Source organism: Hemicordylus capensis, chromosome 2 (assembly GCF_027244095.1).
Source record: "Hemicordylus capensis ecotype Gifberg chromosome 2, rHemCap1.1.pri, whole genome shotgun sequence".
NCBI lineage: Eukaryota > Metazoa > Chordata > Lepidosauria > Squamata > Cordylidae > Hemicordylus > Hemicordylus capensis.
Window position 1 is genome coordinate 148421262 of NC_069658.1, and position 25520 is coordinate 148446781.

At 44.5% G+C, this 25520-nt stretch overlaps 1 protein-coding gene across 3 annotated transcripts; it reads left to right on the plus strand.

The window, feature by feature from the left end:
• The first annotated feature begins 567 nt into the window (after positions 1-567).
• On the plus strand, positions 568-24989 carry CST7 (cystatin F). 3 transcript variants are annotated; one of them, XM_053298765.1, is made up of 4 exons: positions 568-607; positions 19665-19837; positions 22143-22259; positions 24535-24989. In XM_053298765.1, exons 1-4 carry the CDS (start codon positions 583-585, stop codon positions 24610-24612), a joined length of 393 nt encoding a protein of 130 aa, XP_053154740.1. In that variant the 5' UTR covers positions 568-582; the 3' UTR covers positions 24613-24989. The 3 variants fall into 3 exon arrangements, with proteins under 3 accessions (XP_053154740.1, XP_053154742.1, XP_053154739.1); XM_053298767.1 differs by lacking the exon at positions 568-607 and adding an exon at positions 7478-7505; XM_053298764.1 differs by lacking the exon at positions 568-607 and adding an exon at positions 8296-8429.
• The last annotated feature ends 531 nt before the right edge of the window (positions 24990-25520 follow it).

Here is a 25520-nt window from a genome sequence, read left to right on the forward strand (position 1 = left end):
AGCTTCCCTTGTATGTAATTATTTACCAGGACCTCCTTCTTCTCCCTTCCCCTTGTGTGCTGGCTACTTCTCCTTCAACAGAGTTTTGCTACTTCTCACTGGAAAGATATACCCAAAGTAATTCATCTCCCCAGAGTTTACTAGCCATAAATAGTCTCCAAAGGGGAAACAAACCTTTGCAAATATACCTTAATTGGCTATAAGTGTAATTAGGTCCACCTGCTCCTAGTAGAATCTTGAAACTCAGGAATCATGTTTGTTTTCTCTTAATTCCTGATAAACACAGAGTTACCATGTTGTTTCTGGATCTTAAGGAGCAAAAGGTAAGGGAGGAGATGATGCTGGGCATGATGGAAAAACACCAAGGTTGCAAACTTTGGGGCTTTTCCATCACCGTCATGCTCAGCTTTGCCTCCCCCACCCTTGCTCTGTTATTCAGCCTGAAGAAGAGATTTAGAGCACTCAAAAGCTGGCTTACGACTTGGTGAGATTTAGTTGGCCCTAAAAGGGGTTTTACCCTGCTTTGGCTTTTGGAATCCCTCACTCTCCCATGCACCAGCACAGCATTGCACAATTTATAGCATGTCTATTCTTGGTTTCAAATCCCGTAAGTCACAACTAAACCATAACTCCTGAGTTTGGACAGCATGCAGAACTGTATTTGCTCATACAGGTTGTGTTCATATTCATGATTGTCTGAACTGGGCTACTATCTCATCACCCAATCTAAGCAGTTTGCCTTAGGGCTGCAACTTCTTAATTGGCCCCTGCTAGATGTTACAAAACAACTCAAGCAAGACAAACTCTCTAGAAAAAGAGCAGAGTCTCTTATAGCACCTTTAAGATTTAACACGTGTATTGCAGTGTAGGTTTTCATTGACTAAATCGGGGCAGGAGAGAAAGAATGTGAGTTCACACAGGTAAAGCTCTAGGAAAGAAAGCATACATGTTTTGTTCTAGAACAAGCTGCATGCTCAGTATGCCAAATTGGTGGAGTATGAAGATTAGAATAGGGGCAGGAAGTCTGTCTGTAACAAAGTGTGACTCAGGCATTCATGCTGAAGGTGGGGCTGCAAAGAATTTGTGGTGTGGTGCAGGCGCGTAACAACGATAGGGCAAGGGGAGACAGTTGTCTGGGGGCCCCACTGCCTGGAGGGGCCCCCCAGAGGCACCTCACGTGACTCCCCATTGCCCCCTGCCCAGCCCCAAGGCTCCTCAGCCACTTGCCCTGTTCGCCGTCTCTCCAACTTGTTCTCCTGGCCTGCAATGGAAGCAGCAGACAAGCTGCAAAGAGCTCCTTTTCTCCCGCCTCTCAGCTGATCGGCAGGTGGGCGGGGCTTCCACGGAGGTCTGGTGTAGGCCTCTGTGAAGCCTGAACTCCAGCAGGGCCCAAGCCAGCCAGGAAGGAGGAGGCAGCCAGAGTGGCCACTACTGTTCTCTGCAGCAGAAGATCCCTTGCTGCCAGGTAGAGTGTGAACTCCTTTTTGTGGTTACATTCCCCACCCCCCCCATATATAGGCATCTGCTTGCCATAGGGCTTGGATATGGGGGGGGGAGGGACTGAGAAGTCTCTGAATATTTATTTTTAAACAGCTTGGAAAAGTTGCTGGCTTAAAAAAAACTATCTAAAAAGTCCTATAAGTGGCTTGTTTCATGGCAGAAAATTACAAAAACTATTGGAACAAACAGTATTATATTTATTTTATTCATTCATTTATAAATGCACTTATGTTCAAGTTGTTTTGCAACCCAGAAGGTCTGAGTGAGAACTGTGAAGCATGTCTTGTGCTTTTATTTTATTTTTCTTGTGTATGAACTGCTCCCCAATAACTTGCAGGGACTTCAGGGTAAATCTGGCCAACATGTGAATGCAGCACTTCCATTCCAGAGGAGAGGTGTGTTAAAGGGCTTTAAAAGCCTCCTGTGAAAAACCTCCTGCAATCAAACTTGACTGAATTTGTTCAGAATTCTGGGAAAACAAACATAGGCTCACCCTGCATGGTTGAAAGTCTCCTTGGCTAATCTGCAGCGAGGGGCCCATTTTAATCATTCATCTTTCTAGTGTGTTCTAGGCATTAAAAGTAAAACAAATGTATAGTACTCAATGTATATCACTATATATTGTGACGTGTGCGTGTGTGTATTCAGTGAAATGTATTTCCAGGCAGCATACTTATTTTGGAATATCAGACTTAAATCCTTGGGGACCTGGGGTGTGCGGAGGCCCTGGACTTTGAGTGGGGGGGCCCCATTTTAAAATCTTGTCTCTGGGCCCACTCCAACCTTGCTACGCCCCTGGTGTGGTGAAGTGACCTTCTACTACCTGAGCATCTGTCACAGCAATTTTTACACCCTTCAGCTAAGTGTCTTGCCCTGTGCCTAGCAAGAAACCTCGATTCCTCAGTGGTTCTCCAACTAGCTGCTTTGCAAAGGGTCATAGTGCCCTCTGTTGGATTTTGCTTCTCTCACTTGACATAGGGCTGGCCGGCCTATAGTATTTCTTTTTCTTTTTTCTTTCTTTCTTTCTTTTTGGAGGGGGGTCACTTTTACTGTATGAGAACCAAGGAAAAAAAGTTTTGAAAAACACACACCACTGTGGATTTGTTTTGAAGAGTTTGGGTGGCAACATATATTTCTCCTGAAGCTGTACCATTTGAAGTTGTACCGTTAACTTCAAGACCTCCTTCTCTGCTCTGGGGGCCAAAGGTGCTTAGCATCAGTTAAGTTAAGAACTACCCATGAGTAAACTTGTATAGTCTAAATGACACATCAAATCCGGGATATTAATCAAACATATATTTCCAAAGAATCTATGCTGCCCAGGCAAGACAGGCCCCATGATTGATGGCACTACCTCCACAGGCATCACATAGGATATTATGGATCTCCCCTTCAAATATAGCACAGCTTCTTTAGCAGTGTTGTCTTTACAAAGACTTGGGATGAATAGTTTTACTGCAAATTAACTTCAAATGCAAACTCCTGCATGAAATAATTGGATTATAATGTATCAGGAGGTTTTATTCCATCTGTTTGGGCTTACGTAGAGACAGGGTTTCCCATCTCATGGGACTGTATAATCACCTATCAAAGGTGCTGTAAGTTATCACTGTGCTTATCTCATACATTCAAGCTTTACATAAAAGAAGAGTCACCTACTTACTTTATTTATCCTATTCCATAGCCATTTGTCCCATCATTCACAGGTCTGGGTTCACCCATCTAGGCTTTAAAGGAAGCCATAGTTTCCCATCTAAAGTAACTTTACATAGCCAAGAAAACAAATATCAACTATTACTGCTGTTATGGATTGTCCAGTACTTATCCCTATTCACGTTATGTATGATGCATATAGATCTGTGTACTGTGTATGTACATACAGATCTGTATGCACATAACAGTTATTCACAGATTTAACTCATACAGCTGAGCACTTCCTTTCTGAACTCTGCATTTGAGGGAGCCAAGAGCCAAGTTCATTTTTAAATGAGCACATGTAGTCATTCACACAAAAGCATCTACATGTGTCCAAACACCTGAGTGCACATACTTCATAATATCCGAATCGGGCTTTTATCTCTGTGACGAAACAAGGATCTCTCTATGCTTTCCATGGATCTATCCTGAATTCCAGGGCCTCCACAGCACTGTTCCCTCTAAGGAGCACACATGCACCAAATCCCAGTCCTTTGCACAGAAGATTCTGGCGGGCCTGCCATCTCTGCTGCACCCTCCACCCTGTCCCCCCCCCTCCCCGGCCAGGAAGATTGCTGAGCTTTGGTTGCCGCCGCCACTTTCTCCTTTTCCTCCTCGCCCCCTGTCAGGCCTCTTCCTCCTCCAGTTCTGGATGCAGATGTCATGAGATCTGCAGCCAAAGGAGGATGAGAGGCGGCGAGAGCTGCTCCCCCCCCCCAGTGGCTCCCCTGCCCCCCGCAGCCCAGATAGAAATTGGAGCTGGGGGAAGGAGGATGGGAGGCAGCAGCTCTTGGCCCCAGCAGCCCAGATGGACAGAGACCAGAGCTGGGGGCAGGGAGGTGAGGATGGGAGGCAGTGGTGGTCCCTCCCCGGTAGGAGTGGGAGGTTAACAAACAAACAAACAAACAAAGTGTGTGTGAGTGTAGTGTGAGTGAGTGAGTGTGAGTATGTGGTGTATAGTATACGTAGTGTATGTAGAGTGAGTGAGTGTGTGTGTGTGTGTGTGTGTGTGTGTGTGTTATGTGCGCACACTGCCTCAATACTGCCACCCAGGACAAACCCCTCTCCACTCACTACTTTTAAAAATTAGAGGGAAAGAACACAGTTCCACAGCCTCTGGGGGCCCTCAAATCCTCTTTACTCTGCCCCCAGTGATGTGGTTGCCCGGCTTAATTTGCAGGGGAGGGGTAGCTTCCAAAGGCCTTTAGGTCCAGGCTCCAAAATTATCTAGCTGCACCACTGGGTACATGGCGAAGAGTTTTACAAGTAACCCACCAGAACATTTTAAATCGGACTGAAGCCACTTCTAAGTATATGAAAATTATGATAAAACAAAGGTTGGGGAAATAGAAGGAACTGGGGGAAATAGTGGAAACTGGAAGTAAAGAAAGGCCCACAGGATGGCCCTGTCCCCTCAATAACAAAAGTAAGAAACTGTCCCCATTTAGTAACAAAAGGGAGGAATGACTCCCATTCAGAGCACTCAGGAAGTATCAGGCATTTGTGAGCTAAGATGGAGATCTGTGTTTCTTCACAATCTCTTACATTTAAGATTTTCATTAAAATGATTACAGACTGTAGCTCAAGCCCTTTGACCTTACTGTTAACAATGTTTTGTTGTTGTTTTTGTTGTTGCTGCTGCTGCTGCTTCTATTCTTTTGTATATACACAACTGCCAACTAACACTCCATGCATCTGAGAAATGGGCCCCACTCCATGAAAGCTGATGCTAAAATAAATATTCTACCGTATTCTCATATTACTCTCCTAAGCGAATTCTCATAGATACACACAAACATATACAGACACTGCCATACTACACTGCTGTAGACACAGACATATACTCTCTTCCCTGACACACATGCATGCAAGCACCCAAACACTTAGAGATCTGGTGTGAGGGGCTGTCATGCCCTGACTTGGTGTTTAAAATTTTGAGGTGGAACGATTTGACTGACAGCAGTAGGGGGTGGTGGTTTGCATGGAACATAAGGAGCTGTCTTATACTGAGTCAGACCATTGGTCCATCTAGCTCAGTATTGTCTACACCAGGGCTGCTCAGTTTTGGCCCTCCTGCAGATGTTGGCCTACAATTCCCATAACCCCTGGATATTGGCCACTGTGGCCGGGGATTATGGGGGTTGTAGTCCAAAAACAGCAGGCCTGGTCTACACAAACTGGCAGCAGCTTCTGCAAGGTTTCAGGCAGGAGTCTCTCTCAGCCCAATCTTGAAGACGCCAATGAGGAAACTTGGAATCTTCTGCATGCATGTTCCCAGAGCACCCCATCCCCTAAGGGGGATATCTTACAGTCCTCACACATATAGTCTCCCATTGACATGCAACCCAGGGTGGGCCCTGCTTTGCAAAGGGAACAATTCATGCTCGCTAACACGAGATCAGCTCTCCATATGACAGTTAGAATCAGGAGGGAGAGAGAGAGAGACTACCCAGCCACACCTTGGGTACATTTAGGGGACAGAACTGACTATGTATCCATCTGTGATATAAAGCTGGACACAAACAAAAAACAGCGGAGATGGGGAAATTACCTTGCCTCGTGGTTTTCAGGCAAACTGCCCACAAACAAGCCCCAAAAGACAGCCAGGATAGGTTTCTTTATAGTCAGTTGGCAACCCTACCTGATGCAGACGTAAGACTGCCAGTCTCTTAACTCACACACTCTCTGGTGTGAATAATGCTCTCCCTTCCTTTGTTGACTCCTTAAACAAAGGTCTAGTGTTACATCTACACTGTACACTAGCTGTGGTTAATACTAACTAAGGCTTCTGTGGACAGATTCACACGTAATGTGGAACCACAGGTCCAATTGACCCACAGTTCTGCTCCGCACCCCCTAACCCACCCCCACTGTCCTGTCCGAATTCAGACATAACAGAGAGCAGGGGTCCTGCAGAGAGGAGGGGGAACTGACTGTGCGGGCTTCCTTCTTGCATGAAGAACAGCCTGCACGGCCAATTACAGCTGGAAACAGGGAGGAGCTTCCTCCCTCAACTTCGGATACAGCGAATGCAGCCTCCAGTGCTGCAATGATATATAATGCTGGGGAATGCAAACCTCAGGTGTGACGAGGAGGAGCGGGCAGCGACCGAGGACCGAAGCAGCAGCAGCGACGGTGTCCTGGAGGTGCTCTTCTTTTCGTTGCTCTTGGGTCGGGTTGGTCTGGACTGCAGCCGGTGGGTCCCCTAGAGCTTTCTGGCTTCGTGGTGGGTCTGTTCCCTCTGGAGGTAGATCAGCCAGAACTGGCCCGTCCAGGTGCAGAGTACCCCTCTCGCCTCGCTCTGAAGTGTGTGGGGGGGGGGCTGGCGGTGGCAGGAGCTGTAAATGTCCGGGGTGGGTGGGTGATGCACACCTGTTGTTCCCTGCCAATCAGGCCGTCTTATTCCGAATCGGAGCATTGGCCCATTTATTCCACATTCCAACATCTCACCCCAAGCATGCTTGGTATGATTTACCCACCCTGCAGTTTCAGATCTCTGGAAGGTCTTCATCACCCGCTGCGTACTGTATTAGTTTACCCGGCAGTTGCCTGTGCTGAACTACAAAGAAACACAGGTTTTTGTGAACTATGTTGGAAAACCATAAAGTTTCACATACGACTGTTGGCAAGATTCATTTTGAACTGTTAATGTCCATTGTCCTAAGTTCACAATTTTATTTTATTCATTTGGTTTTTTTACATTTCTATGCTTCTCTTCCTCCAAGGATCCTAAAGTTGTGTACATGGTTGTTTATCCTCACAACAACCTTGTGAGATAGGTTAGGGTGAGAGATATGTGACTGGCCCAGAATCACCCAGTGCGTTTCATGGCTGAATGGGGATTTGAACTCCGGTCTTCCCGGTCCTGGTCCAACACTCTAACCACTACACCACACTGGCTCAGTGGGAGGACTTTGAAGGACCTTCAGTGTCCTTCGCACTCTAACGTTCTGTGATTCTAGGGTTCTATGAGTGGTGTAGAGGATTGTTGAGACTACTCATGTGTTAGCAAAACATCTTGTGTCAACTAGCCCTGTATCTTGCTTCAGGATATTATTTTTGATAAGTGCAGGGAGCATTTTTCTTCCTCTGGTGAATCATCAGAAATGTAATGGCCTATTTGGCATCCATAGACTCATTGTTGTGTGTACAGCACTTGTACTAGCTGGAAGACTCTTTTTGGTGACCTGCTGAACTACCTACCTCGCACAGTTTGGCATCTGCTCTGGAAACAAGTTATATGTTGTATTCATAGTGCTAGTCTATCAATAGACATAAACTGTGGCTTGCTAACATGTTCAATGATGGAGGTAATTATGATTAATTCCAGAATAACTTTATGGTTTCTATTTATCAACTGTAAGTTACATTTGTAGCAAAGATCATAGTTTAGAAAAAGCCTTGTAGGGTTGTTCATAGCGATAATTGTGTGGTGGGCCTCTGACTTTTGGAATTCGTGGATAATGCTGGTTGGAGATTTTAAGGCATCTTAGAAAAGTTTTCAGAAACATGTGTGTCAGTCAGATGTATGTTGGGAGGGAGCGCAATTTCAGTGCTTGCCCTAGGCGCCGTTTTCCCTAGTTATGCCTCTGCCTATGCCAGAGAACCCCAAATTAGAAGTGTGTGTGACAAGGAGACTACCTAAAAGACTTCAAGACTTTGCCACTGGATTTTACATTATTTCAATTCTGGTTATTATAAAGGATGTGTTGTATTCTATCTAGTAATATTTTGTTTTGTTGATGAGAAGTTTGTCCCAGTGGGGATCCTGTAGAGATTGTGAGGGTGGAGTTTAAAAAAAAAAGGAAAAGGGAGAGGAAGGAGAAGGAGAAAATAGAGTGGTTTCTGTATAAACTCTTAGTTAAATCTACATAAGGTTACTTTGTGAGGGAAGCAACTATCAAACATGCATAATCTAGCCTTGTTCAGAAAGAAGCTAACAGAAAATAGATTCTGCAAAGACAAACAGAACAAGAGATATATTCTGTATCAAGGGGGGTCGGGGTTGGGTTGGGGTTATTTTTTTTTTGCCCTTAATACTCTTACTGACCAATGAAAGTTCTGAAGAAGCAGTGGAAACTCCACTTCCTCAGTTGGGGTTAAGAAGCAAGTGACTGAGTGGAGCAAACTTCATTTCTTTGCTGGTTGTAGTAACGTAATAACAATGTCCTTCAGATGGGGTTTGACTATTCTTTCTTTCCTGAGTCTTTGTGAGGTGCTGCAGACTTCAGTCGGTAAGATCAGGAAATAGCTTTAATATTAATCTTACCATATTTGCATGTGTGTGTTCAAAAATATCTGGTACAAGAGATACAGTACTTTCTTTTTCTAAAGTGCAGGGTGGCACTGAGTGGATTTTATATTTTTAATGCCAACAGTTTTAAGGACCACAGTTACTTATTAAAGCAGTGGTTAATGCTTTTTCAAGTCTTCCTAGAAGTTTCAAGTTTTCCTAGAAACAACAAAGTCAACTTGGTACTTCCAAAAATTTCATTTAACAATGTTAGGATTGCCGCCTGGTTTACTGATCTGTGCCATTAAAGGCATCCTGAAACACTGACATATATCAGATACAGCTTGTGGTGTTTTTGGTTAATCTGTTCATTGATCCAGGCCAGCTTTTGAATGGTGCTTTAGTTACTTTTATTCCTGTCCTGGAGTAGAGGCGGTAACAAATAGCCAGCAAGGAGAGCACTGAAGGGAAACTGCACTTGCCTCTCTCTAAATAATATCTGTCTCATTAAACAGTTCATATTCCTGATACAACTCCACTGTCTTATACTTGCATACCACAGTTCTCTCCTCTGGATTCTTCAGAGCTTTTCCTCCCACACCTGTGTGCAGGGAAAAGCTTTACCTGTCAATATCTATCCTTCAGACTGCTATTAAATGTACTGTAGCAGGCATGGAAAAGGTTTGTTTTCGGGTTCCGTCTTTATTCAGATGAGAAAAAGCAAACATGTGAGCCTCAGAAGTTGTCTGCTGCTAGATAAACTGTTATCTGTTTCCTTCTGCTGTGGTTTCTGTTTGGAGTGATGAGGGGTTTAAGAGGAGAATTGGCTTACCAGCTGGTGATATCACAATGGCTATTACAGATGAAGACGAATGTCATAGACTTATTTTGAATATGAATTCACAATGTTGTTTTTAGGGCAGAGAATGTGTTCCAGTGACTACCGCCACATTTCGGGTGAAGACAAACATACCGTCTAAAGATCAAACTGCATGTTCTGTTCAACATTTTGTTTAGCCCTCTTTTTATTATTTGTTCATAAATAGCTACAAGGAAAGGGCATGCAGGACTGTGGCATAGGGAAGGAAGGGGTTTCACCTTTGTGTCAATGTGCTGTTGTCCAATGTATACCTATTGCTGCTTTGAGAATAGGTGGGCCTGCTGAGGGTTGAGGCCCGGGTTGCTTACTTTTTAACTTTTGGCTAAAATGTGATTTATTTTCCAATAGGCTTGGCCCCTCTAACCAGGGGTGTAGCTATAATTGAGTGAATGGGTTCAAAGAACCTGGGGCCCCCAGCTCCTGAGGGCCTCTCAGCTCCACCCCTCCCTATTTTCTTCATTATCTCCAAGGGGTCACAAGGGAGAGGGGTGAACATGGGTCCCCTCTCCCCTAGCTACACCCCTGCCTCTAACAATAGTGGATACTTTCCATAATGAACATCCTTGCTGACAAACTCCAGAGCTATGGGCTATCCACCGAATTAATGACATTCTTAGACTACATGTCCGGGATACAGAACTTGAGAGTGGAGTTTCTTGTCCAAATATCCTGGTTTAGGAGGAGTAAGGCCCAAATTAAAACTATTAATTAAACTATTAAGGGACAGGGCCTTCTCTGTTGCTGCCCCCAGACTTGGGAATGCTCTCCCAGTGGCCATTCGCTCCTCGGACTCCATCACGGCTTTTAGAAAGCTTGTTAAAACTTGGCTTTTTATCCAGGCTTTTACATAATTGTTTTTACTGCTGCTTCTGTGTGTTTTTATCTGTTATATTGTTTTTATGCTTGTATTTTATAGATTTTAAATTTGGTTTGTTTTTATATTTTTTAGCTTAATATTTTTATTGTCTTTTTATTGTATGTTTTAACTTTTGTAAACCGCCTTGGGGTTGTCTTTTAACGAAAGGCGGTATATAAATGCAACAATAAATAAATAAATAATAAATATTATTTAACCAATCTAACTATACTGAAGCAGCATAGAGCGTTCACAATGGCTTGATTTAATGTACTCCAAACAGCCTTACTGGAAGGCGGATTTCTGAAGACCCAATATTTAAGGCGAACATGTCCATGTATCATGAGCAAGAGGTTGAGACAGTGGAACATGTATTCGTGCATTGTTTGTTTGTTTTTTAAATCAGGATATCCGCCAGAAGTTAATTCTACCTTTTAAAAAGATGTACCCAGGCAGGTCAACTTTTCCTTTCTGATCAGGATACAATGTTACTAGATTCTGCACAGCCGCTTGTAGTATATGTAAACTGTTAATCAATAACAATAATTAAAGGAAATCTACATAGATCAGGAGAGGGTTACTACGTTGTGTAATGTTATTGTAGATAGAAGTTTACTGTTATATTGTAGGATACTCTGTTGCTCTGCTCTTGAGATTCTGCTTTGTAATAGCTGGTTATGGACCATAATTGTCTGTCTGTCTTTGTGTCAGTGGACCCACAGCCAACAACTGAAATAAAAGTTTCAGGATGTGTATAATCTTAGGCAGGACCACAGATGCAAGGGCAAAGGGTTAAACTTTCCTCTCTTCATACCACAGCCCTGACTGGGAGCCCTCACACTCAATTCCCCCCCCCCCCGCCAACCCAACATATGAAACAGAAGTTTAGCTACATCTTTAAATATAACACGTTGCTTGGGCCAAAGTCTGCAGTGAGAGCTTCTTCTTTGTTAGTGCTGTTCCTAGTGGGAGGTGGCCTCTGAGGGGCTCTCTCCCAACGGAAAGAAAACAAGTTCCTCAAACATAATTCATTGCCTCCCCCTTTTCTGATGCAACTCCTCTTGTCTGTGCTGGGGAAGCAGTTCATCAGGAGAAAAAAGACTGACTGACTCGTGCACTCACTTTCGTTATCTTTCATTGAAGCGATTCACACATGCATGCAAAACCGGGCTAAGGGAGCCCAGCCCAGTTTTGCACACATGTGTGTACTGCCAAGATTGGGCTGATCCTGACGGCACCATGGCGGCAAACCTGCCTATGAAGCCTCCCCTTAAAATGAGGTTAAGGGAGTGAGTGCTCCCTTAACCTCATTTTTATGATCGTCTGTTAGCCACTGCTGCAGCAGCCACGGCTAGCAGATTCGGGGAGGGGAGGGGGGACCCCCATAATGCATCCCTTTATCACAGGAGGGGTATGTTCATCGGAATTGCCCTGCTACACACACTCTGGATACCTGTTTGAGCAGCTATTAATCATGTTTGTAGAGGGGTGACTCAGATGAACAGCCCTCTCCCACCATAGAGTGATGTGCTGAGAGTCTGTCAGGATGTCCTCCATTGATGTCATGGTGGGCACACTCTTGGTGCAACTCTGTCCTTATTGCATGCTCCAGCAGACATCTCATCAGAATTGGCCCCCTGAGTCAATTTTTTGATTACACTGGGAAGTCATTCACACAATCAAATCCAGTGTTCTACCCAGGTTTGGGAGCTGTGTATGCTCCCAATTTTCAGTTGTGTGGAAGCAAGGTAAGAGGAAAACCTGGGAAGAAGTGATTGTGTAGATGCAAGGTAGGAGGAAGAGCTACCCAGGTTTTCCTCCTACCTTGCTTCCACACAACTGAAAATTGGGAGCATACACAGCTCCCAAACATGGGTAGAACACAGTTTTGGATTGTCTGAATGACCTCTGAGTCTTTCCAGACAGTGATCTGGAATGTGGGGGCTGGTTAGGAACATAGGAAGTTGCCATATACTGAGTCAGACCATTGGTCTATCTAGCTCAGTATTGTCTACACCGACTGGCAGCGGCTTCTCCAAGGTTTTCTCCGAGGTTAACGCAGGTATGTAAATAATTTATTTTAAAATAGTTATATTCTACACAAGGTGTCATACAACAATTGATTAAAACAATAAACCATTAAAATACGTTATACCACCATAGTTTCTCAGTGTATAGTACACATACCCCTTGGGATATCTGAGACACAGACCGAGGGTGCAGAATAAGAGGCTGAGGAGAAAGAAGCCCAGTGAGGAGGATGGAGAGAAGAAGGCCTGCTTGTTTTTGCTTATGGTTACCTGGAATTAGTATCACTCTCTGTCTTCCCCCTCTCCTCCCGTCTCTCTATTTTGCACAAATAGGCACAAATGTTGGCATTTGTAATGCCCAGCAATAATTTGATCCAGCCCTCCTAGCTTTGGCCAACATCAGCTCTAGCCCAGGTACATATTCAAGTTGTGTACCCCTGGTGTAAAAGGTGGCAAACCTGCTCATGCTAGGTTGGACATCTGTCCTCTCATTTTTTTATTTTTATTTTTACATTTTTCTATCCCGCTCTTCCTCCAAGGAGCCCAGAGCGGTGCACTACATACTTAGGTTTATCTTCACAACAACCCTGTGAAGTCGGTTAGGCTGAGAGAGAAGTGACTGGCCCAGAGTCACCCAGCAAGTCTCATAGCCGAACGGGGATTTGAACTCGGGTCTCCCCGGTCTTAGTCCAGCAGTCTAACCACTACACCACACTGGCTCTCTCATGGCTCTGTACACAGCTATTCCTCCAATATATGGCACACATCACTGTAAATATCCAATTAACTGGACATTTGAGGTGGTCCTTAAATGTTTCAGAAATTAGGGGGCACTTGCTGCTTAAAAGGCTGAGAAACTCTGCACTAAACAATAAAACAGAGATCAACAATAGCCAAACAGAATAAAACTGCAGAGGAGAGAGGTTGTTTTAAGGCCTTCACTGCTGATTAAAAGCTGTTGTAAACAAATGCATTTTTAAAACATCACCCAAACACCAAACAATGGTGATAATACCTTAACTAATTTCACTGCAGTTGATACTTACAGTCATCAGGCTATTAATATTAATGCGTAAACCAGCCCTCAGTGTTCATTGGAGACAGCAATTGTATATCGTTTAACATTAATTTAGCTAGAGTGCTTTTTAAATACATGAGCACATATGTAGGCCTTTTTGGGGTGCAGGGTGCTTGCCCAATTTAGGCAGACTTTTTTGAAAACCTTTCTCCATTTTGAAAAAGTATCACTGAAAAGAATGTGGTTTTTACACTTTTTAAAGTATCCTGTGAGTTTACCAGCAGCTGCAGAAACATGAAACCACACTTTTAACTGTTAACAAAAGGAAGAGGCCACTGGTTGTTCTTCTTATAACATCAGCCTAAAATGTTGTCTTTTTAGAAGGAAAGGAAAAAAAATCTAGTTTCACAATAGTAAGTGACACGTCTCTTTAATACATATAGAAATGTTGATATACCACTAGAGATAACAGTGTTGGGATTATTTCAAACCAATTACAAAAAACATCTTATGGGCCAGTTCCCCTGCTAACTGAGCAAAGAGGCACCTTTTTAAAGTTAGAATTCTCTTTATTTAGCAGGGGGAGAGCCAAGGGCTCTATCCATCCCCAGCACAGAATCCCTCAAGTGGCGGTTGCTGGTGTCTATCTTATGTACCTTTTTTAGATTGTGAGCCCTTTGGGGACAGAGGGGAGCCATTTTATAGATTTATTTTTATTTCTCTGTGTAAACCACTTTGGAAACTTTTATTGAAAAGTGATATATAAATATTAGTCACATTTGGCCCACAAAGCATTTTGGTTTGGCCTCCACAGCAGCTCAACCAGAGTTGAACCAATGTTCTCCAATGCTGTTTATTCTGGCTTTAGAGCCTTTAGCAAAGAAAATCCAGAAAGAGCAAAGGATTCATGGAATTAAGATGGGGAACCGAGAGCATAAAATAAAGCTGTATGCAGACGATGTGGTTCTCACCATTACGCGGCCAAAGGGCTCTTTAGGTGCAATAATAGAACATATAGACCAATACAGTAAGATCTCAGGTTATAAGATTAACAAAAGTAAAACACAGATCATTACGTGGAACTTGTCAGCCATGGAATTATGTTATTTACAAGACAAGACAGGGTTTCAGACAACAACAAAACCTATTAAATATCTGGGGATTAAATTAACAGGGAATAATAAAGATTTGTTTAAGAATAACTATTTACCAGTGTGGAAACTCATTTTAGCAGATTTAGAAAGGTGGAAAAAAATTAAATCTTTCCTGGTTAGGAAAGATAGCATCTGTTAAAATGAATATTTTACCAAGAATGAACTTTTTATTTCAAATGATTTTGGTTAAGATTGAAGATAAAATGCTGAACACATGGCAGAGATATCTAAACTCTTTTATTTGAGCTAACGAAAAACCAAGAGTTAAATTTAAGATTATGTAAGATACGAAAGAAAGGGGAGGACTAGCAGTTCCTAACTTGAAACTATATTATCACGCCAGTCGTTTGACATGGATCTTGGACTGGATTAGAACACCTTGTTAATGGACATGGAGGGATCAGATTTGCTGGAAGAGTTACACAAATTCCTGTGGACTAATATAGAAAGAAATAACCCAGAAATAAAATCGCATACAATCAGAAACAGCTTGTTAAGTGTTTGGGACAAATACTAGAAAAGGATCAGCCTGGACTTATCACCTTTGGCATCAGGCGCGTAACAATGATAGGGCAAGGGGAGACAGTTGTCTGGGGGCCCCACTGCCTGGAGGGGGACCCCAGAGGCACCTCATGTGACTCCCCATTGCCCCCTGCCCAGCCCCATAGCCTCTCAGCCACTTGCCCTCTTCGCCGTCTCTCCTGCTTGTTCTGCTGGCCGCAATCTAAGCAGCAGGCAAGCTGCAAAGAGCTCCTTTTCTCCCGCCTCTCAGCTGATCGGTGGGTGGGCGGGGCTTCCACGGAGGCCTTGTGCAGGCCGCAGTGAAGCCTGAACTCGAGTAGGGCCCAAGCAAGCCAGGAAGGAGGAGGCAGCCAGAGTGTTCTCTGCAGCAGAAGACCCCTTGCTGCCCTGCTCAACCCAGACCAGCATTTGCCAGGTAGAGTGTGAACTCCTTTTTGTGGTTACCTTTCCCCCCCCCCTTTTATAGGGATCTGCTTGCCATAGGGCTTGGATATGGGGGGGGGGAGGGACCGAGAAGTCTCTGAATATTTATTTTGAAACAGCTTGGAAAATTTGCTGACTTAAAAAAAACTATCTAAAAAGTCCTATAAGTGGCTTGTTTCATGGCAGAAAATTGCAAAAACTTCTGGAACAGTATTTTATTAATTTTATTTATTCATTCATTCATTTATAAATGCACTTATGTTCAAGTTGTTTTGCAACCCAGAAGGTCTGAGTGAGAACTGTGAAGGATGTGTGGTGCTTTTATTTTATTTTTCTTGTGTGTGAACTGCTCCCCAATAACTTGCAAGGACTTCAGGGTAAATCTGGCCAACATGTGAATGCAGCACCTCCATTCCAGAGGAGATGTGTCTTAAAGGGCTTTAAAAGCCTCCTGTGAAAAACCTCCTGCAATCAAACTTGACTGAATTTGTTCAGAATTCTGGGAAAACAAACCTAGGCTCACCCTGCATGGTTGAAAGTCTCCTTTGCTAATCTGCAGCGAGGGGCCTATTTTAATAATTCATCTTTCTAGTGTGTTCTAGGCATTAAAAGTAATACAAATGTATAGTACTCAATGTATATCACTATATATTGTGATGTGTGTGTGTATTCAGTGAAATGTATTTCCAGGCAGCATACTTATTTTGGAATATCAGACTTAAATCCTTGGGGGCCTGGGGTGTGCGGAAGCCCTGGACTTTGGGGGGGGGGGGGCATTTTAAAATCTTGTCTCTGGGCCCACTCCAACCTTGCTACGCCCCTGTTTGGCATCTATCTTGAATTTTTTTATTTAATGAAGAAGAAAAGTCCAACAAGTCCAACAAATACGATCTTTGGAGAGAGAGAAGGCATATACTTGGCAAAGCCTAACTACTGGAAAGGTTAAACTGAAAACAATTCAAACTCTTACGTTGGAATGGTCTGAGGAATCTCCATGGTTTCAAAATTTACAAATCAGCTTGACAGTGCAGAAAGAAATACTAAAACAAGGTGAAAAACTCAGAGATTTAACTGAATTTGAACTATTAGTAACCAAAAATGTTGATTATCTATTGGGATTGGTATATAAACTGCTGTTGAAATATGATACGGAAACAGAACAGATTAAGGACTGCATGATCAAGTGGATACGAATAGAACAATCAGTACTCAAGAATGGGAATACCAATGGAAGACGAATATTAAATTTACAGCAAATAGCAACATTGATGACTGGTTTGTGTATTATCTATATTCATATCTCATACCCCTCTACAACTTTTGTTATTGGGGTAAAAGCTGGTAAAAGGTGGAAGAGGATTTCTGGACTGTTATACGTAATATTCCATATATAATTACTATAAAATGGAAGTTCAAGAGATGATAATGAAAACATGTTTTTACTTTTCTTGTTACTCTTTAAATTGTTTTTTTAAAAGAGTTTAACCAGTGTTGTGACAAGCATTTTCGCCCACATAAAAGAAACAATTTTGTTTTCACAAGAGTGTAAAAGAGAGGTATTCCACCATAATGAAGTTGCATCTCTCTTTAGATTTCATTTTTGGCTGTGCCAAAGCACGTGGCCTCCATAAATATTATGCTGGTAAATGCTGCCAGCTTTATTCTAAAGCTTGACCACCCATGAAGATCCAGGTTGTGTGACAAAATAAACTTCTGGCTGCTGGACCAGTATCTGGAGAACACTGATTGAGCTAAGAGATTATAGAATTTGTTCTAGCTTTTAATCTACCATGGGAACATCTATGTAGCAGCTGAGCTGACTAACTGAAATTTCAGTCCTGAGATGTTTGTAATATAATTTCCCAGCCCACTAATACCACAAAGGAATCAGGAAACAGGCTTAGGTGTTAATACATAGAATCAGGTTGCTGGGCTAAGACCGAAGGGGAAGCGAGAGCTGGATTGTTTTTTTCTTTGTTTTTTCTTTTCTGCTTTGGCAAGCAGAAAGGCACATTAAATGGGCCAATGGGGGTGGAGTTTTGGAAGGGGTGAAATCTTGGGTGAAAAATGAACTTGGGGGGGAATGAATTAAAGAGAAAATTAATTGTGAGAGGATATGGGAGGAAAATGAATGATGGGGAAATTATTTAAAGCCAAACGGGCGTAGCAAGGTTGGGGTGGGCCCAGAGACAAGATTTTGAAATCCACCCCCCCTCACTGAAGCTCAGCTCATGAAGTAAAGGAATCTTAAATGAGGCTGAATAGTGGTAACAAAAAGCATAGTAAAGTGTGTGTGTGTGTGTGTGTGTGTGTGTGTACACACTCACACACACACATATGTATAACTTATATACTACAATAGAATATAAAATTTTTATTTTTAAAGGTTTTGTAAATTGTGGATGATGCAAGTCATTTAATGGTACTAGAGAAAGACATGCTGTTCTGGTAGCTCCAAGTCTGTTCTGTTCTGGTAGCTCCAAGTTCTCACATCAATTTCGGAGGATGAATACAACTGAAGGAAGCCCAGGCGGGTGTGCGGCTGGGGGAGTCAGTCATGTGACTTGCCTCTGGGGGGGGCCAAGGCAGTGGGCCCCCAGACAACTGTCTCCTCTTGCCCTATTATAGTTACTCCCCTGAAGCCAAATTGATTTGAGGGAAGGAAATGAATTTGGGAAAGCTCTAGGATGGGAAGGTATTGAAGAGGTTGCAGCCTGGACTCCACCTCTGCCTGTACTCAGTTTGGGATATTTTCCTCCCGCGCTCATGTTTGCCCTTTGTAGTAATATTGAGGCAGTGGCTGCAACAGCAGCAAATATTCAGTCAAAGGAGTGGTTTGGTGTTTGAGGCTCAGATCTCACCTCTGCCTTGTACTGTTTGTGGTCTTAGGCAAGTCACTCATCTCCATCTGTCCAGCATTCTGTTCCAAGCTACAGTCAGCCAGATGTCTCTGGGAAGCCTGTAAGGAGAGTGTCCCCCTGCTATATATCCCCAGCATATGGGCACTTTCCAGATTACCCACTATAACAGCAGTAAAATGCTTCAGTTTGGCAGATTGCATTCAAAATGCAAATAAAGGGTTGAAGCTGCTTGTTGTGCAAAGCCACCAGCAGGGGGAGTAGTCTTTTCCAGCTTGCGCAAAACTACTACAACAGGAAAATACAGCTATTTTTTGCAACATATATGTGACATTATAGGACTGTAATGCAGCAATAAAAACCCGAAAGAAGGCGTCGGAAATGTGAACGGCACCTTGCTGACAGCGCAGGGACTACTATGGTTTTGAACTGTTTTTAAATTGTTTTTATATTGTTTTGAGTGTTGTGTTTTAAATAGTGTGTGTTTTTGTGTCTTTTTAAACTTCTTGTACACCGCCCAGACCCTTTGGATGGGCTGGTTTAGAAATGTAATAAATAAATAAATAAATAATGTTGAAACACAGGCAGTATGGAAGCACACTTGGAGGACACATAGTGAAACTGGTGTAGCGGGTAATCTGGAAGGCACCCTGCTATTCAGAGGTATACAGCCCTTGAACATCTAAGTTCATATTGACTTTCATGGCTGATAGGAGAGACTTCTATGGGTGGAGCAAGTAGGAGGAGCTCTGGGTAGATAGAACTGAGGGGAGGAAAGGGAGGGGAACTTGGCAGGGTGGTTGGGGAATGTAGAATCCCCACTTTTAGGAGGCACCCCTGGCCGTTTCTGCCAACTTTTGTGGTTTCTCTCTAGAAACAGCTAGAGAGGTATATAACTGGGCCAGGGTGGGAGATGGATCTCGTGCGATTCTAGTCATCAATCATGGGGCCAGACCTAGAATAAATAGCTCCCTCGGTGAGGAGTGCCTTCGGTGCCCCCTCCATAGTTCACCCAGCAAACAGAAATTCCATAGGCTCAGCTCAGTATCCCTTTCAGATAGGCACTCTGCACAACTGCCTGACTTGTCCACTCCTTAGGCCAGCCCCGATGAGGCTTAAGAATGTATTAATAGAGATGGGGGGAGTGGGGGGAACACTTACAGTTTTTCACACCCGGCTTTTAGTTCGCATCTCCTCAGGAATGGAGGTGTGCATTCACATATCAGCCAAATTTACCCAGAAGTCCCTGTGAGCTATCAGGAAGCATTTCACACACACAATTCAGGTTTTTCATTGTGCGTTAGAGTGTAGCCCGATTTATAGTGGGGTAAAAGAAACCCCACTTTTTGCATTGGTTTTTTGGGGCAACTTCAAACTCGCAGTAAAGCAGAAAACCCACCATCAAGCCTGCTGTCTGGAAAAGCTCCTGGTGGTGTAACATTTCCTCACAGTTCAAGTCTTCTAAAAGATTGTCCATTTGTGGATTTTTGTATAGGTATCAGTCGAAAATTGACCAAGTCAACTGTTAAGCCTGGATTCCCTACCCCTGTGAAGACCAATGATCCAGGAGTTCAGAGAGCTGCTAGGTCTGGGATTTACAAATACAACAACTGCTCAAATGACATCTTCCTTTTCAAAGAATCTCATATAAACAAAGCAACAGTGCAGGTGAGAATCAACCAGTTATTACAGTAACAAATGCAGTAAATATCATCTAAGAACAGAATAATAGAAAATGCAGTCTGAGTTTTTCTTATGCCAGCGCAAGATGGAACATTCAAACACAGTAGCTTGTGTAGTGTCCTCCTGTCATCAAGCTAACAATAATAATTTTCAGTTTTTAGCTTTTAAAATAACTTTTAATTTGAAACAATAAACACTAATTCTGTTTGTGGTTTTAGCTTGGTCAAACGTGTTAAATGTAATTTGGTTAACTTTATTAGCCTGATTTTACATTGTTAACTATTTCATAAATGTTGTGAGCCACTCCGAGCAATAGTGTAATGGAGGAGCGGGGTTTAAATATTTTAAATAAAATAAATAAATAAATCTAGCTCTTCTGAAATAGATGATGGTGAGATGAGTTATTATTGACATCTTAGACCTGCTGCTATTGCAGCTCTGTTAATGTTGAAGGCATTCTTACAGCACTCCCTTCAGATTAATCTGAAATCAGCAGCTGATATTCCCTCCTCATCACTGAAGATTCACTGGATGACATCTTGACTAAAGAAGTGTGCATACATGGAGAGACTCCGTGCAGGGAGATGCTGGGAGCCGTCACACCATTTCCCCAGTCCCCTGGCATGTGCCAAGCTGTGCAAACCCCTATAGTCCAAGTCAGTGAACTTCATAGGAACATAGGAAGCTGCCATATACTGAGTCAGACCATTGGTCCATTAGCTCAGTAGGGTCTTCACAGACTGGCAGCGGCTTCTCCAAAGTTGCAGGCAGGAATATCTCTCAGCCCTATCTTGGAGATAGAAGCCAGGGAGGGAACTTGAAACTTTCTGCTCTTCCCAGAGCGGCTCCATCCCCCGAGGGGAATATCTTACAGTGCTCAGACATCAAGTGTCCCATTCATATGCAACCAGGGTAGACCCTGCTTAGCTAAGGGGACAAGTCATGCTTGCTACCACAAGACCAGCTCTCCTCTCCTGCATGGCACTGGCAGACTCTCCTTCATGGACTCTTCCTGCATGGCAGACTCTAATGGCTCCTCCACGACAACTTGCTGCATGCAGGTGGCCTGGGGTAGTTGTGTGAGGGCTCCCAGCACAGGATCCCTGCAGTCCCTCCTTAAGCACATGATCCATTAGGATGATGGCCACTTTCCTTGAACATGCTGGATGCTATCAGTCTCTAATGTTTGTACAACAGATTAGCTGCCTGTTCTTGCTCTCGGCAGCCCCTGGGTTGATGGAGTGTTGCGTTTGTGCAGGAAACTGAGTTACATTGGGAGAAGCCACCTTCTTTGTGTAGGGTGGCTGGCTTGCTATGCCATTCTTTGAGAAACTGTAGTTTTAAACCAAATGTCAGTTATTGTTCCATCTGGTCTGTAATATCTGGTCTGAGACAGACAATGAACCTCTTCTCACAATCCATGAGAAGGGCTCACAGGTGGGCTGCAGGGAAGAAAGGTTAAACCTACCCCCCCCACAGAAAATTATCCTCCCTTCCCTGGGTGGGCAGATCACCCACCCAGATGACCAGCAGCTCCGAGGGCCGGGGTGCCAGGACACACCGCCATGTGTCGCCCCTCCCCCCGGAGCTCTGATAATGCACCACATGAGTGTGTGGTGCATTATGGGAATTCCCCCCTCCCCTCCCCAAGTGTGCTAGCCGTGGTTGCAAGCAGCCGCGGCTGACACACGTGCAAGAAAATGAGGTTAAGGGAGCGCTCACTCCCTTAACCTCATTTTAAAGGGTAGCTAAATAGGTGGGTTTGCCGCCGTGTAGCCGCCGGGATTGGCCAAATCCTGGAGGTTCACACGGGTGTGCAAAACCGGGCTGGGCTCCCTTAGCCTGGTTTTACACGCACATGTGAATAGCCACATTCATTTTTCAGAGAGTTGAAGGTGGTATGATTGAGTCTTTGTTGATCTTAAGATCTTCTTTGGAGGCCCTGCTCTGAGTGCCCCTGCCAAGCAAGGTGATGGGCTACTAGGGAGAGGGCCTTTTCAGTGGTTGCACCTCATTTATGGAGTAGCCTCCCCAATGAGGTTTGCCTGGCTTCATCACTTTGTTCCTTTAGACGCCAGGTAAAGGCCTTTTTGTTCACTTAGGCCTTTTAAATTTTGATTTTCAGATTTGATTTGTAAAATTGACTTTTTAAAAAGTTTTTAAATTATTTTGTATTGTATTGTGTGTTGTGATTCCATTGCTATGTGTTTGGACTTGATATATAGTTTGCTTCTGTTCACCCCACTTTGTCCTTATTGTGGTTTACTGCTATGGAAACTGTTTTCTCTAGGTTGTGAAGGGGCTGAAGTATAAACTTGATGTTGATATCAGCCGGACAGTATGCATGAAAAGAAAACACCCCGACTTGGACAAATGTGATTTCCAGAGGAACAAAACACTGAGACAAGTAAAATGTGTTCAGATTTCTCCCTGCTTTCCATATCAGCTGTATTTCAAATTGTATAGGGGGTGCTTGCAGATGGGCCCCTTGAAGCGCCAGCCAGACAGCCAGTCATTGCTTTTCCTCTTGCAGTCACATGTGGGATCGGAACGTTGCGTCTGCATCGCTGTCAGGGGCACAGCAAGGTTGGAGTGGGCTCTGGGACAAGACTGTAAGATGGGCCCATGGGCCCCCTGCCTTCCTCTCTTCCACTCTACTCTGGGCTTTGCTGCAGAACAACTGTAAAGACGTGGTGAAAAATGAAACAGTCTCAGCATGCCCTTTCTCCATTGCAAATAATATCACACACTTCCTACACACACACTTTCACACACACAGAGGCGATTCTCACGATCAGTGAGAAGAGCCGTAAGGGGGTTTGCGGGGAGAGCAGGCTTAGCCCGTTCTCTCTGCAGACGATCGGAAGGCAGCTTTGGGTGGCTGGATCGGCTGCCCACACGACTGCTGGATCTGTCATGGAGCTGGCAGGGGCTGTGGGGATCGGGGTCCACACGGCCCCCGGAAGTTCCAGGATGCCCCATGCAAATGTGTGGGGCATGCTGGAGAGACCCCCAAGCCCAGGAGGCTGCTTTTAGTCTTCCAGTGGGGGTCTCCTCATGTGTTGCTGCGCCGTAGCAACACACGATCATAGAGCCCAGGTTAGCGGAGCCAACCTGGGCTTAGGGGAGGGCTCCATAAGCGGGTTACCTGCTTGAGAGCAACCAGGCTCGCCTGTGAGCCCTGTGGTTCTCACAGTCTCCAGACAGTGGGCTAGGCTCCTTTAGCCTGCTTTTTGGCAGTCGTGAGAATCGCCTTGTTATCTTAAATACATTTTTGCTTTTATTTAAATAGGATGCCGAGGGGGTATTTAACTCATTCTCCACTAGACTACAATCTGGATTAAAATTGCCCCAATGGAACGTTTCCTTCCAGGCTAATAGCATCTTTTGGGGTGTGAGGTGAACTTTAATTCAGACCTTGGCATGAGAATAAAGGGTTAAATAGCTCCTTCCCATATGCCGTAGTCTTGATACTGATTGCCTGCTATTTAACTTAAAAAACAAAAACAGGGTCAAACTATGTTTCAAATGCAGTGTGTAGTTTATGGTAGTACTAGTATTTTTAAGCCCGTTATGATAACGGGCGCTAGCTTTCCCCTCCTCCCTCTGTCCTCCCACCGCCCGCTCACCCGCCCTCCCAGCTTCCCAAAATCTCCTTCCCCGCTCCCCCCCCCAATTGATTAAGGGCCAAAATCGCCCATGAGAAGGCCGCCGCCCCCTCCTATCGCCCACCCGCCCACCCAGCTGCCTGAGCCCACCTTACCTGCTCCTGCCTGTGGCAGTCGGGCGAAGAAAAAACATAATTGCCAAAGAGGAAGTGAGGAGCTCGCGAACGGAGCTCCTCTCTGTGCTAATCTGCTGCCCATACTGTTGCAGTAGCTTAGCACAGAGAGGAGCTCTGTTCGTGAGCTCCTCACGTAAGGTGGGCTCGGGCAGCTGGGTGGGCGTGTGGGCAATAGGCGGGGGCGGCAGCCTTCTCCTGGGCCATTGTGGCCCTTAATCAAGGGGGGGAGCGGGGAAGGAGATTTTGCAAAGCTGGGAGGGCGGGTGAGCGGCCGGGCGGTCTCTGGAGGCGCTGCTGCTGTCCTCCGCGGCCGGGCCGGGCCCTTTGCGGTCGGCTCTGTGCTGCCGGCCGCCGGCGGCCTCCGTTGGCCTCCGCTCCGTCTCCCCGGCTTGGGGTTTGTCTTTTTCGACCGTGGCAGTGACTCCACCGCCGCCTCGGCCAGTTTTCCCCGCCGCCACTCACCCGGCTTCTTCTGGGTGGCCGTTTCTGGCCGCCCAAGATGTCCGCCGGGTGCTGGCGGTTGTGCCTCCCTGGCCTGTTCTGGGCATGCGCTTTGTGCATGCCCAGAACCACCAAGGAAGGCACGAACACACGCTTGGTGTCCATCCACGGATGGACACCAAGCGTTTTATTAGAGAGGATGACACAGAGAAAGGACTGCAGAAAGGATATCATTTCCTTCAGCACACTGGGCATGAGGCTGGTGTGTGAGTTGCCATTGTTGTGGGAATTGTGATCATATCTCCTTGCTTTAGGATTGCAAAAGAAAACAGTGTAACAATTAGATGTTCCTTTTGAAATCCCTGGTCAAGATGTTGATAATGACATAGGACAGTTTCCTGTGTTCTGACTTTGGAAGCTTAAACTATGATTTATCTCCTTTCTCTCCCCCCACCAGACATTCAGATGCACCTTTGAAGTTTGGCTTATCCCCTGGTTGGGGAAAGTTCAAGTACCTGTCTCCCTCTGTCAGTGACTTCTCTCCCATGAAAGCTATGACCCCTGCTTGGAATGTTTCGGCCAAAGGAGGCATTATGGGCATCTTCTTTGATGTCATTTTGGTGTCAGGTGAAGACCTTATGTTCCCACCCCTTTCAAATACAGTATTGCAATTTGCTTACAACTGCTACTGATTGCTTTTTCTGCTTGTTCTTGTATGTTGTAAACATTGCTTGCTTTTTAAAACAGATTTCATTCTGTTTTTGTACTTCTTAAACATTTTGTGAGCTGCCATAAATCCATGTGTGTTCAAGGTCAGGATACACATATAAATACATAAATTACATAGCCATTTGTTCTTGTGTTAGTTGTTCTGTGTCAAACTGACAATAAAGAAGTGGATTTTGCAGACAACTGTGGGTTATTTGGTTTGGTTATTGCTGACTAATTATCATCCCGGTATATATTAATTTTGACCTAGAGATTTTTCAGATGGGAGTTTTATTGCAGGAGGAAGTGTGATAAATACAAACCAGAGTCACTACCGGCTGTGTGCACAGACTGCCTCTCTTTCTGCCCCTCCCCTCCCCGCTCCTTATTCTGTCCACACAGGAGGCTTTTGTATTGAAAAGCTGTGGGTTCTATCTCCCTGCCTTTCCCCACTGATCCATCCTCTCTTGAATCCTCCACCCATTGCCTATACATCACACCTTCATTCCCACCCGCACCCCCCAATAACACTTTTTGTGCGCATGCATGGTGCTTATGGATCACCTAGACATATAATTTCGATGCCAATAATAATATGTAATATGTTTTAAGTTTGAATTTCTTTAGAGTATTTGTGCACCTGCAGTAGTTCTTCCAAGCACTGGGTAGCTTCTGCTGTGATAGCACAGTAGAGATTACACAGGACATTTCTGAGGGGTGTGGGGGCGGGGTTGG

Excerpts from the sequence above, each read along its gene's own strand:
- CST7 (XM_053298764.1), top strand. The coding sequence starts at position 8,360 with ATGTCCTTCAGATGGGGTTTGACTATTCTTTCTTTCCTGAGTCTTTGT. Across the intron at positions 8,430-19,664 it reads GGTGCTGCAGACTTCAGTCG|GTATCAGTCGAAAATTGACC; the intron begins GTAAGATCAGGA and ends ATTTTTGTATAG. Across the intron at positions 22,260-24,534 it reads GGAACAAAACACTGAGACAA|ACATTCAGATGCACCTTTGA; the intron begins GTAAAATGTGTT and ends TCCCCCCACCAG.